This window comes from Pleuronectes platessa, chromosome 11, assembly GCF_947347685.1.
Source record: "Pleuronectes platessa chromosome 11, fPlePla1.1, whole genome shotgun sequence".
Lineage (NCBI taxonomy): Eukaryota > Metazoa > Chordata > Actinopteri > Pleuronectiformes > Pleuronectidae > Pleuronectes > Pleuronectes platessa.
In genome coordinates, this window is record NC_070636.1 from 16,292,108 (window position 1) to 16,308,038 (window position 15,931).

General features: G+C 43.2%; 1 protein-coding gene across 1 annotated transcript in view; it reads left to right on the forward strand.

The window, feature by feature from the left end:
• Nucleotides 1-15,931, forward strand: part of eml5 (EMAP like 5) — a 39,065-nt gene that overhangs the window by 15,905 nt on the left and 7,229 nt on the right. The window contains exons 6-28 of the mRNA XM_053435392.1: nucleotides 19-154; nucleotides 811-1,012; nucleotides 1,664-1,801; nucleotides 1,919-2,175; nucleotides 2,308-2,520; nucleotides 2,621-2,788; nucleotides 4,569-4,675; nucleotides 4,764-4,882; nucleotides 5,292-5,478; nucleotides 5,633-5,738; nucleotides 6,127-6,220; nucleotides 8,775-8,875; nucleotides 8,967-9,160; nucleotides 9,767-9,878; nucleotides 10,067-10,194; nucleotides 10,925-11,066; nucleotides 11,183-11,335; nucleotides 12,632-12,763; nucleotides 12,873-12,961; nucleotides 13,993-14,169; nucleotides 14,297-14,498; nucleotides 14,591-14,717; nucleotides 15,146-15,160. Coding sequence (XP_053291367.1) covers nucleotides 19-154; nucleotides 811-1,012; nucleotides 1,664-1,801; nucleotides 1,919-2,175; nucleotides 2,308-2,520; nucleotides 2,621-2,788; nucleotides 4,569-4,675; nucleotides 4,764-4,882; nucleotides 5,292-5,478; nucleotides 5,633-5,738; nucleotides 6,127-6,220; nucleotides 8,775-8,875; nucleotides 8,967-9,160; nucleotides 9,767-9,878; nucleotides 10,067-10,194; nucleotides 10,925-11,066; nucleotides 11,183-11,335; nucleotides 12,632-12,763; nucleotides 12,873-12,961; nucleotides 13,993-14,169; nucleotides 14,297-14,498; nucleotides 14,591-14,717; nucleotides 15,146-15,160 — 3,299 coding nt within the window. The remainder of the gene's footprint in view (nucleotides 1-18; nucleotides 155-810; nucleotides 1,013-1,663; nucleotides 1,802-1,918; nucleotides 2,176-2,307; nucleotides 2,521-2,620; nucleotides 2,789-4,568; nucleotides 4,676-4,763; nucleotides 4,883-5,291; nucleotides 5,479-5,632; nucleotides 5,739-6,126; nucleotides 6,221-8,774; nucleotides 8,876-8,966; nucleotides 9,161-9,766; nucleotides 9,879-10,066; nucleotides 10,195-10,924; nucleotides 11,067-11,182; nucleotides 11,336-12,631; nucleotides 12,764-12,872; nucleotides 12,962-13,992; nucleotides 14,170-14,296; nucleotides 14,499-14,590; nucleotides 14,718-15,145; nucleotides 15,161-15,931) is intronic.

The window sequence follows — 15,931 nt, forward strand, 5'->3', positions numbered from 1 at the left end:
GCTTGTCATATCCTCCAGTCAGGGATTTTCAGCATGAATGCCTGTGAAGAGGGCTTCGCCACCGGGGGCCGAGACGGCTGCGTCCGGCTGTGGGATCTCAACTTCAAACAAATTACCGTCATCGATCTCAGGGAAACAGATCAAGGATATAAAGGTGAGGGTCAAACCAGCCTCGTTTTCTTTTACCTTAAACCCGAGTGAAGAGAGGTCACAGTCCAAACTGCGGCCTCCTGAGGCGCTAGAAGAATTGTATAAATGTACGAAAACCCTGTTGGATGAAAATTCCATTTCTGTCCTCCTTGCTAACACTTTCTTTCTTCTTCTCTATTTTCTCCATCTCTCATATTTGTAATCTGGGACCTAACAGTAGCTAGAGGTGAAAATAGCCGAGGTGGGTAAAGTCACTTAGGGCGGAGTTAAAAACCATGTCAGTCTGTTTGTAAAAAGTCCTCACATTGTTCTGCTTCCTCTTGTTAGTAAGTCTGAGCTCTGTTTTACACCGTATACAGATGTTGTTCTCACATCTGTATACAGCACATGCTTTCTCCATCCTATTCTTGCAGTATTACCCAGAGGCACTAGCAGATCGGCATGACAACATGTCCTGTCATTGTATTTCCTGTTAAAAACTCCGCCCTAGGTAGCCAGCAGATCGCTGTTATCGGCTACTGTCTTTATTATCCCTGTCATGTCTCTTACAATTATTGTAAAAGCATTGGTAAATGTCTGTCTGCTTTCATGTTTACATGTTTTTGTTTTTGTATTCTGCCCGACTATTTATGTTTTCCATGTGTGTGTGTTTTTTCATAGGGCTGTCTGTGCGCAGTGTGTGCTGGCGGGGCGATCACATCCTGGTGGGAACCCAGGACAGCGAGATCTTTGAGGTGGTGGTCCACGACCGAAACAAGCCCTTCCTCATCATGCAGGGTCACTGTGAGGGCGAGCTGTGGGCGCTGGCCGTGCACCCCACCAAGCCTCTGGCCATGACAGGAAGTGACGACCGCTCAGTCAGGTGAAGCTTCAGTTTCTTAAATACTGGGCAGTTATACCGACTGAACTAAATAACTGAAAATGACAGTAGTTAGTTGTTTGTTGGTTGTTTTTGTTTAGTTACTTGTAAAAACAGATACTGGTGCATATCAGTGGTTTAAGGAACATGTTGCTCTCGTTTTAAAAGTACACATTGGGAGTATTCATCAGCTATGTCCAAATTAAGGGGCTGTTGAGTGTCAGATGTCTCGTTATTTCGCTTGCTCAATGAATCCTGGGATATGTCGGGTCGGGAAAATTCCACCCGTTATTTCTCGAGGATGAGTGGAAACATACGTCCATCGCATTTGAAGGAGACTTTGACGCAATTGGTCACAATGGCCTTAGAAGGATGCAGCCCATTTAATTAAACACATCTATTAATAATTTCCTAAATAATATTTTCCTACCGACCGATGAAGAGAGTGTTCATAGATAGTCATTGCACTCTCTTATTAACAATGTGCAGTCACAAACCAGACACAGGACAGAAACCACAAACAGCACTGCCTCTCCATTTTGTACTTGCTGACTATTTTTCCGGTTGCATCTCTGCTCTGGATGTTTGACCTTCTAACTAATCTCATCAGTGCTTCGCCTCCTCATTTGTCCTCCCCCTCCTCTGTGTCTAAAGGATATGGAGCCTTATAGATCATGCTTTAATAGCCCGCTGTAACATGGAGGAGCCCATCCGCTGTGCCGCTGTTAGCACCGATGGCATTCACCTAGCGCTGGGAATGAAGGATGGCTCGTTCACTGTTCTGAGAGTCAGGTGGGTCCACAATTCAAAGGGGCCAATGGGAATTTTGCCCACTAAAATGAAAAGGATCCATTATATTGTGTCAACTGTAACTCCCAGTTCAGGCTGTGTTTCTCTGCCTTTCTTCAGGGACATGACAGAGGTGGTTCACATCAAGGACAGGAAGGAGGCCATTCATGAGCTCAAGTATTCTCCTGATGGCGGCCACTTGGCTGTCGGCTCCAATGATAACTCAGTTGACATCTACGGCGTGGTGCAGAGGTACAAGAAAGTGGGCGAGTGCATTGGCTCCACCAGCTTCATTACACACATGGACTGGTCCACAGACAGCAAATACCTGCAGACCAACAACGGCAGCGGCAGGAGGCTTTTCTACAGGATGCCAAGTAAGTACAAGGCCGTCAACGTTACCAGCTGAATGAATCTTACTCCAGGACTGATGCTAAAGAAGTGTCTATGGTCCAATGTGTTGTTACAGGGCTACTTTGTGAGATTAAATATGTCTTTCCTCTGTTGAGGTGGGAAGGAGGTGACCAACAGGGAAGAGCTGAAGCTGGTTCAGTGGGCGTCGTGGACGTGCGTGTTGGGCCCCGAGGTTAATGGGATATGGCCCAAGTACTCAGATATCAATGACATCAACTCTGTGGATGCCAACTTCAACAATCAAGTCTTAGTGACAGCTGACGACTACGGATTAGTCAAACTTTTACGATATCCATGTATAAAAAAAGGTAAAGAACACCTCAGCATTTAACATTATATAAAGCAGAAGTACAGAAAATCTGACATTATTATCTTTTCTGCTACTGATATGTTTCCTTTTCATTTTAGGTGCAAAATTTAAGAAGTATTTAGGTCATTCAGCCCACATCACCAACGCTAGATGGTCACATGACTACCAGTGGGTGATAACTATTGGTGGTGCTGATCACTCCGTGTTCCAGTGGAAGTTTGTTCCGGAGAGAAAGTCTAAAGAAGCTCTGCATATAGCGCCGCAAGGTGAGATTATACCATCCCTCATCCACTATTTATATAAATATTTACTGTGATGTGGGATTTTATATTCCACTCAAAGTTTTAGGATTTGCATTTTACCTTGTTATAGTTTCATAACGGAATTTTGCAGTGAACACCACATACCATAAAACCAAAAGACATAACTAAATTGAAAAAATTGGAATATCCAGTTTTAGCATGTAGGCTAGTTGATAACTGTGTCAACGTGAGAGTTAAGGAATTGTAAACTGATATACTTTTTTTATTTGCAAGTTAATGCTATTTATTATCTGAAGAACATAGATTAATACCAGTAGCCCATTACGTGACGTTACCTATCTACATGTACTTGGTGGTTATTTCTTCTAGATGTCCTTTTCTTTAAAAAGGAGTTTTGAAGGATGACATTGACGAACAGACCAATGTGACACTATCGAAAGAAATGTTTACTGAGTAGAGTAGATACATTTTTTTTTTACTTTAAGTAATTAATGTATGATTTACTTACTCATTAGACTGGTGGCCTCATCTGAACTGTGTTTGCTGCCAGTAAGGCCAGTTTCCAGCTGCTGATGTCTATGTGAGGCAGACTGTTTACTGGCAGTGCACTGAGTTCAGGCCGCTGAGTTTCAGTGAACGGACCAACTACCTTTCAAATATAAGGTGACCACAGGGGCACCTGGCGCGTGAGACAGGGAGCTCCCCCCGGTCCCCACTTGGCAGAACCACCAGCGCATGGCTGATTACTTATTTAAAAAAATCAGTGGCTCTTGCCAACAAGACATTATCAGATTAGGCTAAGTGGTGTATCCTGATGTCTACTCAATCTCCCACTCAGGTAATGCAGAACAGAAGTTGCAGGAAACATCCTATAAGAAGCAGGTTTATGAGGGAAATACAATTATATATCATCTGACTTTCTTACTGAAAGTCAGATGATGATACCGCTTTGCTGTTTGTGCCAGGAGGAGATCATCGTGTAGCATGAATACTGGAATCTTAGATTAAAAAAATACACAATTAAAGTGAGAAATAATACCAGGTATCAAGAGTTAGTCATTAGTATCTGTCTACTTTTGTGTCTTCGGGAATTGTGATGTTATTGCAGTAAATCCATTCATTAAAAAAAAGTATAGTAAGTCCTTAGTTACCTATAAAGGTTTGTATGACTGTGGCTCAGTGTTATGTAACGTGTGGGCCCATACTGCTCCCACTGGCCTCGTGAACTGGATGTGCTAAACCACCACAGGGCAATGTACTAGATTGTTCCCTTCCCATACTTTAAAACATATCATTTCTGTAAAGCTCTACAAAGGAGCTGCCATCACATTAATTAAGACAAATCTAATAAAGTGAACGAAGCTTGGAAAGTATAATTGCGTTGTCATTCCCGAGTCATATTTTTTCCAGAGGCAAAGCCCAGCTGTGCTTTGTGAAATTAAAGTACATATACTAACTGCCTTTCCTTTTAATTTCCCTAATGGATCTTCTTAGTAGCCGCCCTCAGCTGCCAGCTCTGCTTATTGCCTTGGCTTGGCTTCGCTGTGCTGCATCAGCACTTTTATACATTTGTCTTGCACGATGTCACAGTAAAGCACAACTGTCTGATGAATAGGAGATGTCAAAGTATTATTACATGTTCAACCCTCTCTTCTGCTGAAACAGGATGTAGTGTATTGTCTTCACTGTGTGTGTGTTCGTGCAGTGGGACACTTGTCTGATTTAAGAGGCACTGGGGGGTATTTGTTGATGAGCTGTGATTCAACCTTGGTTCTGCTTGCAGAGTCCTTGGCCGACTCGAACAGCGAGGAGTCGGACTCTGACCAGTCAGACGTGCCTGAGATGGACTCGGAAATCGAGCAGGAGACGCAGCTGACATATCGACGACAGGTTTGTGGCAAGAAGAAGCGTGTCACGACTGAAGTATAGTGTTTTTTTTTTTGACAATACAGAAAAACACTTTTCTTTATGCGTCCAGGTTTATAAAGAAGATCTACCTCAGCTCAAAGAGCAGTGCAAAGAGAAGCATCGAGCAACTGCCATGAAAAAGAGGGAGCGAGCGCCGGGGAGCAGGGTGAAGCTGCACTTTATTCATGGGTAGGTAGTGACACCATGGGCGTCAGGAGGGGCTCGAGAGGGTTGTCCACTAACCGGAACATTGGTGGTTCGATCCCCAGCTCCTCCAGTCCAGTCCGCATGCCCAAGCCTCCCCGGATACTGAACCCCAAATTACGTGAATGTGTTGTTTCTGCTTGAAAAAGTGCTGCTTTGTATGAATGGGTGTGTGAATGGGGGAATGGGATTTGTAATACAAGGCCCTTTAATTGGTTGAGCTCAATATAAACACAGTCCATTTAGCATCATAGAAAGAATTTCAAATTACAAGACTGAAAAATAAACTTTGATTAGCCAATATATTCTAATATCTCACTTTACCAATAAGCCCTTATTATCTTATTTCCCTTAACTCGCCCCTTGAAGTCTAGTATGTGTTTTTTCTTTGCAGCTACCGAGGCTACGATTGCAGGAGCAACCTGTTCTACACGCAGGCCGGGGAGATCGTGTACCACGTAGCTGCCGTCGGGGTCGTGTACAACAGACAGCAGAATACCCAGCGTTTCTACATGGGCCACGATGATGACATCCTCTGTCTGGCTATACACCCCCTCAAGGACTTTGTAGCAACAGGCCAGGTAGCTGCCATCGCATCTAACACACAATATTGAGGCTTTTTATGTGCGTGTGATTCGTGGCTACTTGGAGTCGGGAGAGCCTTGCTTGTTTTATTCATTGCATTAGAATTTTCACATTTAAATAATTCAACTTTTGATCTGTTTGTTTATTCAGGTTGGCAGAGATTCCTCCATCCACGTGTGGGACACAGAAATGTTGAAACCCATGTCCGTGTTGAAGGGTTTCCACCAGCTCGGAGTGTGCGCTCTGGACTTTTCCGGTAACACCCAGTTCGGCTTTCTCAGATTGCTTTCAGTTCACCTGTAAAGACAGATTCGATATAACGGCCACAAATGCTTCCTGACACCCTGTTTTCACGGAAGATTAAAAGAAATACGTCTTTCACATATGAAAGAAATGGACGAAGTCACAAGACACCCAATTTACAAGCAGCACTGAGAAAAGCTTCTGCAGTCTGACAGCATCGAGGCAGAGCTGTTCATCTCACGTTCCTTAATTGGCCCCGGGCAGGAGCAGCACGTTGATCTGTGTGTCAGTGTCGGTGAATCACCTGCCGCAGATCAAACCCACTACGCTGCTTTCATGTTGCTGACAGTCGAACTTCAACGAGAGCATGCTGAATGGTTTTTTCGTTTTGCTCTCCACAGCGGACGGGAAGCGGCTGGCCTCGGTGGGCCTGGACGACAACCACACCATCGTGCTGTGGGACTGGAGGAAGGGGGAGAAGCTCTCTGCCATGCGGTTAGTACAGTCGTATTTCAGGTGTAAGGGGGGATGGGGGGGGGGGGGGGGGGGGTCCCTCTTGCTCTCCCATGATCTCTTCTTAAGATTAATTGGTCACTTTTAGTTTAAATATGGACATTTACAGATGAAGGTTAAATTGAAACCACTTTGCTGTGCACGGCTGACAGCCTGATTGATGGAGGATGAAAAAAATGAAGAGAAATTATCTTTTAGATTTCATGCTCCCCTGCAACGCGTAACCCTGCCAGCGCCCTGAATGGTTAGAGTAGGATTCCGCCCCCGAGGCCTCCACTGTAGATCCATAATTAAAGGGCATTACTTTCAATTTACATTTTCTATCGGATCATCCTGGTGAGTGAGAGCTTCTTAATATATATTAGATTGTATTTTCATTAGGAAACATATTAGGAATTGTGCTTTTAAAGATGTGTCGGGTTTCTAAGTTGCAGACAATAAGAGCAAATGGGTTCCGAAAACAAAGTGATTACAGGATAGATAAAAAGTAATAGGAAGTCGTGAAAGCAGTCACTCACACACATCGTACACATCTGTCTTGACGCCTGAAATAAAGTGAACCATAAAGACTGAGAATAAAAATGTCATACTGCTTAAAAGTGTATTAAAGATAAAGGGAGACTTACTCCAGCTGCATTTGCGTCACAATCCTGAGCTGAGGTGCTGAAACTGAAGTTCACATCCAGTATCCACGGCTGCAAAGCATGAGAGGAGTTACTTTGTTCCGAACATAATGTAATGTTCAATTTACATAATCACCGGCTGTTTCGTGGCAGAAAATATTATATAATCTGAAAAACCAAAAAAATACCCAAAAGTATCTGACTGGCAAACATCTGCATCCCCAAATATCCTTTGCTTTTTGCTTTGTTGCTCGTCCTATTTGATGTTCACATTTAGCATCTACTACAATGAAATCCTGCTACTTCAGGCCAGTGCATTTGCAGGTTGCTCTCCCATGTGTTGTGTGCCAGCCGCTCACCGTAGCTCAGGGACAGCTGCACTGATCTCTCCTTCGCAGACCCTGGTGGGCAGCGCAGTGAAGCAGGCAGACAGAAAACGGGACCTGACAAGATGCCTGGCTAGTTGTGCCAACGTCTCAGCTTCGGCTGAGGCGAGGAGAGGAGTTGGTGGGAGGAGGAGAGGCGGGAAAGAAGGTGTAGGGTCAGGATATTGAAAGCTGGCAGATATAATAACGAAGGGAAAGAAAGAGAGAGGGAGGAGAGGGGTGCGATGTTTCTGGAGCTTCACTGAGACTAATGCGGCAGCACAAAAGGGCAACGATTAGAGATGTTAAGTGTCAGACACGGTCCACTGCATCAGGCACGACCAGCCACTGATCCTTAATGTTCCTAAAGTGTAAAGAAGGAGACAAAACAAGAAGATAGTTACACTTTGCTGGATTCTTCCTCTGGTTTGTTTGTTATAGGGAGCTGAAACCTTTTTATCATTGTAGGTATCGTCTTAAGGTTCCTGCTAATTGTTCAGACGGCAGATCATAGAGGTGATTATTGTAAGTGAACAATTATGCAGCAATAGGATTTAGTCTACAAGATGGAGGCTCACTTTTTCAGTTTTCTGGAGGATATGAGTCAGTTTGATCTTGTTCACTAGGTTTCCTGTTTTATTTGGTCATATTTAAAATGTTGCGTGTTTATTACAGGAGTGGAGGAGGTTCTCAAAATTGTTACAGATACAAATACATACAGAAAAAATGTACTCAATTAAAAGTATTATATTATTTCTACTTAAGTTAAAGTAAGTACTTGCTTTTAAACATACTTAAGTAAGTATTATTATTGTCGAATGTAACCTATTCCTGAATGCAGTAGTCTATCACGTCATTATAGAGGTGGCCTCTTCTGAATCCTTCGTTTAAGGAGGCGGGGTCTAATGTTGCCTGCCCGCTCTGATTGGATCAGTGGACCAATTCCCCTCTTGTCATTGATTACTTTTGAGAACATAAAGACAATGGGAACATGTAACAGTAATCATTGTAAAAATGTAGTGGAGCAGAAAGTTTAGATACTGACTGGTATATGTAATATGATATATTGATATATCAGTGTGTGTGTGTGTGTGTGTGTGTGTATTTACACACACTCTTGGATATATTGTTGTGATATAAAGGAGTATATGGACTTCATTAGATCAAACCACTTGTATATTGAGCACATATTATGTAAGATAATTCAGCAATATTTTAATCCTATGCAAAGCAGCATAGTTGTAATCACGCAGAAACAGAAACTGAGATGTATTTGAGATTTGACCATTCTCTCGTCCTCATTGTCTGCCGCTTTGTGTACTTTGGCTTTTGAATTGTCACTTATATCCATAGTATAATCTTCCTATTTAAATAATAACGTCTAGTTTATGTGATACTCAATTTGTGAAACGTTGAAGTTGAATATTGCTTCTCTCAAGACCCCGATGTAAGAACAGATGAAACATAAAAACATAGTTTCATTAAAAAAGGGACAAATGTGATATGTTCATCCATGCATGCATTTTAACTCGGCAACTTGTTATTCAGGGGAAGCAAGGACAAGATCTTCGTCGTCAAGATCAACCCCTACCTGCCTGACAAGCTCATCACAGCTGGGGTGAAACACATGAAGTTTTGGCATAAAGCTGGTGAGTCCCCTGTTGTTTTGGCGAGGAGCGCCTCTAACAAGCAGGAATCTGGCATGGCTGTGACACCTCCCACTGTGTGCTTCTCCTTCAGGTGGCGGCCTAATTGGGCGCAAGGGGAACATGGGGAAGACGGAAACTATGATGTGTGCCGTGTACGGCTGGTCGGAGGAGATGGTGTTTTCAGGCACATGCACCGGGGACATTTGCATCTGGAGGGACATGTTCCTGATGAAGACTGTGAAAGCTCACGACGGCCCTGTCTTCAGCATGCACGCTCTGGAAAAGGTATCACAAAAAATCCCCCACCAGAGAACCAGAAGAAAAAAAATATCAGAAACTTGATTTGATTCACTTGCTGTAAATATGTCATCGCCATCTCGCCGGATATTTCCGCAGTTACACGAGTTAAGATATAATATGTAACCATCCCTCATTATATATCAAAGTTAGATATTATATATTTTGTTGACCTGTTTTGTTACTTTATCTAAAATCTATCTAATCAACAACTTTTAAATCCAGAGAAACTTATTCAGTGTAACATTTTGGTCATCTTTCTAATTTCTTTGTTTTTGTTTTGTTTGAGACACCCGTCGGGGCCCGAAGTCGCACATAATACAATGTTTATCATTTAAAGTTTTAATGTTAAGGCCTAGTTTGTGAGGAATTAACTTCAGTGTGACAGAAACAAATATATCTTTCCTTTATTTTCTCTCATATTCTGTTGTGTCAATTAGAACTGAAATATATTTTTCTTCTCTCGTACCTTTTTGTTTAACTTCTCCCCGTCCTAGTTGATTGTATGTGAAATGAAATACACTCCTGTAAGTGACGTGTCCAATCTGCAGAAATCAATGCAGCTTTAAATATGTCGATATTCTGTCCCTTCAGGGATTCGTGACTGGAGGAAAGGATGGTATAGTGGCTCTGTGGGATGACACGTTCGAGAGATGTCTCAAGACCTACGCCATCAAGAGAGCCGTCCTCGCTCCAGGCTCTAAAGGTAAAAAGGTCACCCTGTTCTAGGTGGCCCTCCTGCGTCCTTGAAGCAGCTTCCATTGATCTAACATGAACATGCAATGCAAATCCATTTAAACATTCAATGCTTTTAGCTGAAATGAAGAATGCTTCCTGCGTACCGGGTTAAGTTAAGGTCTGTGACTTTCCGGCTGTAATTTATTAACTCGACAGGGCTGCTGTTGGAAGACAACCCCTCCATACGTGCCATATCTCTAGGCCACGGCCACATCCTGGTGGGGACCAAGAATGGTGAGATCTTGGAGGTGGACAAGAGTGGCCCCATCACTCTGCTGGTCCAGGTACGTTAAGATAAAAGCAGCTTTGGGAGACACAAATGCTTAGAAATATACAATCACGTTCTGATGGAGAGGCTCAATCGATGAGAGACGAGAACCAAAGGATGTCCACATTCATCTGTTGTATATGTAACAGGCTCAACATGCTGGCACCTCAGGAAAATCCATGAATCGAGTTTGTCATGAGAGAATACTGGTACCAATGAAGAAGATAGTGAAGATACAGTGTGAGGTTCATATGTTTAGTCTGTTACAACAGGCTCAGCTGGACGGCTGCTATCACAAAGGAGGAGAATGTCATTGTGCTGCTTAAACAGAGCTTGGTTTATTAGAAAGCCGGATTATATCATTAATATATTGCCTTAAATGTGCATTTACAGTAGAATGTTTCTTTATTCTGTGATAATCATTGTAAGAGATACAATGTACATATACACATAAGATAGATGAAGATATACACATAATAAACAAGAAAAGAAATAGAGTAAGTGGAAAGCATCACTTGTTGCCCTGTAGCTAAGGGGGTCTACAAAAAAATAAGGAATACAATTATAGTTAATTAGTCAAAATTTATTAGTTATTATTATTATTATTATTATTATTAAATAAATATACAATGAGTAAACTCTGGTGTATATTATATGTGACTATTAAAACTAATCACGCTATGCTTTTATCCCTTTGTGAGTTGTCCAGCTCTAAATTGATTATCCTGGGTTTAATGTGTCTGCAGGGCCACATGGAGGGTGAGGTGTGGGGTCTGGCCACTCATCCCCATCTCCCGCTCTGTGCCACCGTCAGCGATGACAAAACCCTGCGCATATGGGACCTCTCACCCAGTCACTGCATGCTGGCTGTGCGCAAGCTCAGGAAAGGTGAGCCACAGCTGCAACACGACCATATGAGCATATTTTTTCTTTATCCGTTCAAATCTGTTCAGCCTGACAGGAAGTGCAGGGGTACCAGGACCTTAACTCCTTGTTCTCCGCAGGCGGCCGCTGCTGCTGCTTCTCCCCTGACGGCAAAGCCTTGGCGGTGGGCCTCAACGACGGCAGCTTCCTCATCGTGAATGCTGACACCCTGGAGGACCTGGTGTCCTTCCACCACCGCAAAGACATCATTTCTGATATCAGATTCTCTCCAGGTCTGTGCTTCAAAACTCAAGAATTCTAATCCTGTCCCAAGAACCAAACAGGCTTCTGTGCCAATGTGCCCTTTCAAAGCTTCTGAGTTTATGTTGGATGCTGTTCAGCAGGTAAACATGCCCCCCCCCCCCCCCCCACCTGCTGTAAGTCAGGGAGATATTGCTGCAGGCCTGACCCAAATTAATGGCTTTCTGTGGCAAGGCCAGACAGCAAGACAGCAAGAGAGGAACGAGAAACAGTGGGGAGAGACAAAGTGAGAGCAGGAAACTAAACTCCCTGACACAGTGCAAGGGATCCTGTTACCCAACACCCTTCAATCCCTCACAGTCTTAATGCTAGACTTAAATCACTGCCGGACACTTGGCTTGGATACTGTTTAAATTTCTTATTTCCTATAAAAAGATAAAACCTGTCTTTGGTAAAACAGTGTAAAAGGGCTTTTTAAACGAGCCAGTAGAAATAAGTGTAATTGCTGTGCACTAGAGAGTGAAAAACATGCTTAATAAGACCAGTGATAGAGGCTCTTAGTGCATAAGAGCACAAACAAAGGCAGCTGGAGTGGCAGAATGCAATTTCTGAACCATTTGCTTTGTTTTCAATGCCATCAAGTTCCCATATATTGGCGGTAATTAGGCCTATGCTAAAAATAACAGAGCTGACATGATGTTGTTGCCTGCACTAGAGGAAAAGGGCAGTTAACAACTGTGTAGAATCATTTGTCAGTGGAACCAGTAGATGGTGAGACATTTGACGAGATAGTTGACGAAAGACAGAGGATTACCACAGACAGTACACATTCACCCTCTGGGTACTATGAGTCTGCATATTAATGATTGAAGAAGGAAACTGTGGTATCGAGGTCCCACCAATTCAAATTAAAAAACAAACACAGGGGCTAGCCAATCAAATCATGTTAACGTGAAAGAGGAGGCAGAGGAAGCTGGGTGTTCTGGCTGTGGCTTCTGTGTCACGTGTACATCAGTGTGTTCGGAACGGCCTTAAATGACAGAAATATTTTAACTATTTGAAATTTACTTTGACCTTTAAGTTTGATCCCTCTCCCATATACAAACATAGAGGAGGCAGGATTATGACCTGTACTGCAGCCATCCACCAGTGAGGGATCAAGACACTTTTTGGGAGCTGTCATGTCGTCCTTCTTCATATACAGTCTCTGCGTGGCCTCCGAAAAAGCCAACTGACAAACAGACTCGGTTAAAAAGACTCAGTTCTGCTGATCCCTGGTTAAGATTCTGTGTAAACAACTAACGCGTGTCTCTCTCTTGTCGTCTCAGGTGCTGGGAAATACCTCGCGGTAGCATCAGGAGACACGTTTGTGGATATTTACAATGTAATGAACAGCAAAAGGGTCGGAGTCTGCAAAGGATGCCTCAACTACATTACCCATCTGGACTGGGACAAGAGAGGTAGACTCGCTTCCTTAAATACTAATGAATAAAATGCCCTTGGAGCCTTTTGCTTTCCAAATGTCTCTCATAAAACCTCCACAACACTCTGGACTCCTTCACTCCACAGGTAAACTACTTCAGGTCAACACAGGTGCTAAGGAGCAGTTTTTTTTCGAAGCTCCCCGTGGCAAGAAGCAGACCATTCCGTCTACCGAGGTAAGCCGGCAGAATAGGCACAGGAGCAGCCATTGTTATGGTGCCGCTGGCCCACATTTCCCCCCCGGGAGCAGAGGAGGCTCGGTGAAGGGCAGTGAAGCATTAACACGGCCCACTTTTCATGAGTTTCATTCTAACTTCGGTGGTGGATGGGAAATGGTGTTGCGAATCCATTGAATGCAGTGAGACGTTGAAACTCATCGTGATGCATTCACTTTCCTCTTTCCGTCCCATTTCGTACCCTCTTCTCTTGTGCTCTTGATCACAGGATCGTCACTAACAGGCTGAGACAGCAGTCTGTTCTTGGCCCTGTTTAATTTTCTCATTCTGTAGATTTGTAATGTGGCCGTCTCAGCACACTGTCTGGACTCTATAAGAAACGTTCTCCATTCCGATAACGATAAAACACAACTTTACTATTCATCATGTGACATCACAATGCCCTATGTTTGCATAATATACACACAGTGGCTAGTCTGGCACCGCTCCTTACAAAGCCAGGTCAATTAAGAGAGGAGGACGACATTTCCTTTACGTGGTGGAAGCCGTTGACCAGTAACAGAGTGAGCCAGCTGGCCAATCAGAGCACATGGGCCTTTATTGGGAGGGGGTCTTAAAGAGACAGGAGCATGTAAATATTTTCAAATAATAACACAAATTGAAACTATGAACCTGAATATGAGCATAATATGTCTCCTTTTAAATGTATATTATATTTGTGAAAAATCTGTCTTCACATTCACTCTTCAATTCTTTCTTGCGTAATGTCAGACTTGACGATTGATACCTTTGTGATATCTGTATGCTGGATATAAAGCTGAGGTAGCAGCTGCTTAGCTTAGCATTCACTCCTTCCCCTTTGTTTAAAGAGAGTAGCTACTCCAGTGTTTGCCTCCCTCAATTCGCTGTTTTTACAGATTAGACTTCAGTATAACATATTCGCCATTATTACAGCTCTCTTTTTAGTCTGACAGCATTTCTTAAATTGGCACGTTCTATTTTGTTACTGACCACTTACTGACTTTTTTCAGGTGGAGAAGATTGACTGGAGCACATGGACGTGCGTCCTGGGAGCGTCAGTTGAGGGAATCTGGCCTGTGATCAGTGAGGTCACAGAGGTTACCGCCGCCTGCCTTAGTAACGACAGGAAGGTGCTGGCCACAGGAGATGATCTGGGATACGTCAAGCTCTTCAGATACCCTGTGAAGGTGAGTCACAGACGGGCCGCGGTTCTTGGTACAATCTGGTTTGAACGTCTCGTGACTCAAGGCTCCAAGGTCTATGCAAATGCTATGTTAATTTGTGTGTTACATAAACGTTGTCCTTTTGCCACAGGGGAAGTACGCAAAGTTCAAGCGCTACGTGGCCCACAGCGCTCACGTTACCAACGTGCGGTGGACCCATGACGACAGCCTCTTGGTGACAGTGGGCGGGGGGGACACATGCCTCATGATCTGGGCCCATGAGCCCGAGGGCCACCGGGAATTCAAACAGTGCGACAGCGAGGAGTCGGACATCGAGAGTGAGGATGACGGAGGTGAGAGGCCACTTTCTTTCTCTTTTTTTCTCTTTTTTTATTTGAGTTTCTGTTGCTTGAGAAAAATTTGCACCGTTCCCGTCTCTCGTCAGGTTATGACAGCGACGTGACGAGAGAGAACGAGATCACCTACACCATCAAGGCCTTGTCCAGCAACATGCGACCCATGACCGGTGTGAAACCCCACTTGCAGCTGAAGGAGCCCTCTGTGGATGAGAGGTATTTCCAATGAAGCTGTGAAATGAGGAGTATTTATTTACACCTGCTGAGACTGTTGAGCTTCAGCCAGTCATAGTACAAGTTATAAGGCCACCGCTTTCAAAATAAAGCCACTCCTGCCTTTTTCAGTCAACATACACTACCAGTCAAAAGTTTAAGACACACCAAGGTTTTTTTGTATTTAGTAATTAATTCATTTATTCAGTTTAATAGTTAATTTTTAATTAACAAACGTAGACACTTAAACTATATCTAATATTCAGTAACAGGTACTTATGGAGGTGCTTCTAAACTTTTGACCGGCAGTGTATCTATTCTCTCCTCTCTCGCCCTCTCCCTGTTCTTTTGAAATAACACAACATTCTTTGCTTTTCTTCTTTCCTGTCCATCTCTCACTATCCTGCTTCCTTCTTTACTTCCACATGAAGACAAGGGGTGGTCAGGTAAGCTTTGGTGTTAATTATGTTGATTTTGCACTGAAGATATAGTGCGTCGGCTGGCTGTAGTTGTAGTTAGCTGTGCATTGGGGAGCATAAAAGTGGTGGTCACTGTATGACATAGTGGAAATAAATGAAAAACAATCGAGGCTTCAAACCTGAGGGAACTTTTGAGTGTGTGACGTGAGGATTCATTTCACGTCTAGGACATATTTAGAGAAATACCTCATGTCGATGAAAATCATAGTGTCCTTTGTTAAGTCTTATCAATAATTGGATTTTTCCCCCCAACATAAATCGAATCACAGTTTCGGTGTCAGTTCTGACTGGCAGGACAAATTGAACTCTAAATTTAAATTTATAAGTAGAGCTTGGCTTTAATTTACTTCAGTGTCCACTTAAGCAGTGAGTTGTACCAGAAGTGTTTATAATAATCACTTACTCCAGGGAAATAGGTTGATAAAAGTGGGTCACGTTTTAACGTCACACATCAAACCAGAGGGGAAATTGGAAATTGAAATACCCTGAGATATTCTCTAAAAAGGCCTTTTTAAGGAGGTGTAGTTCTTCTGGCTCATCTCAAAAACCATTTACACACCTTATCAGTTCTTTCCTTTTTTACAATGAGTTTGTAGCTCAGGTTTATTGATTTATCAGATTGGTTTTCCAGATAAGATTTTGTTTGACAGCGATGCAGACATCCACGCATCTGCTGGGCCGCAGTTGTCATAGAAATGGACTTTGGTTGTCATGGCTACAGGCTGGTGCTGACTCCTG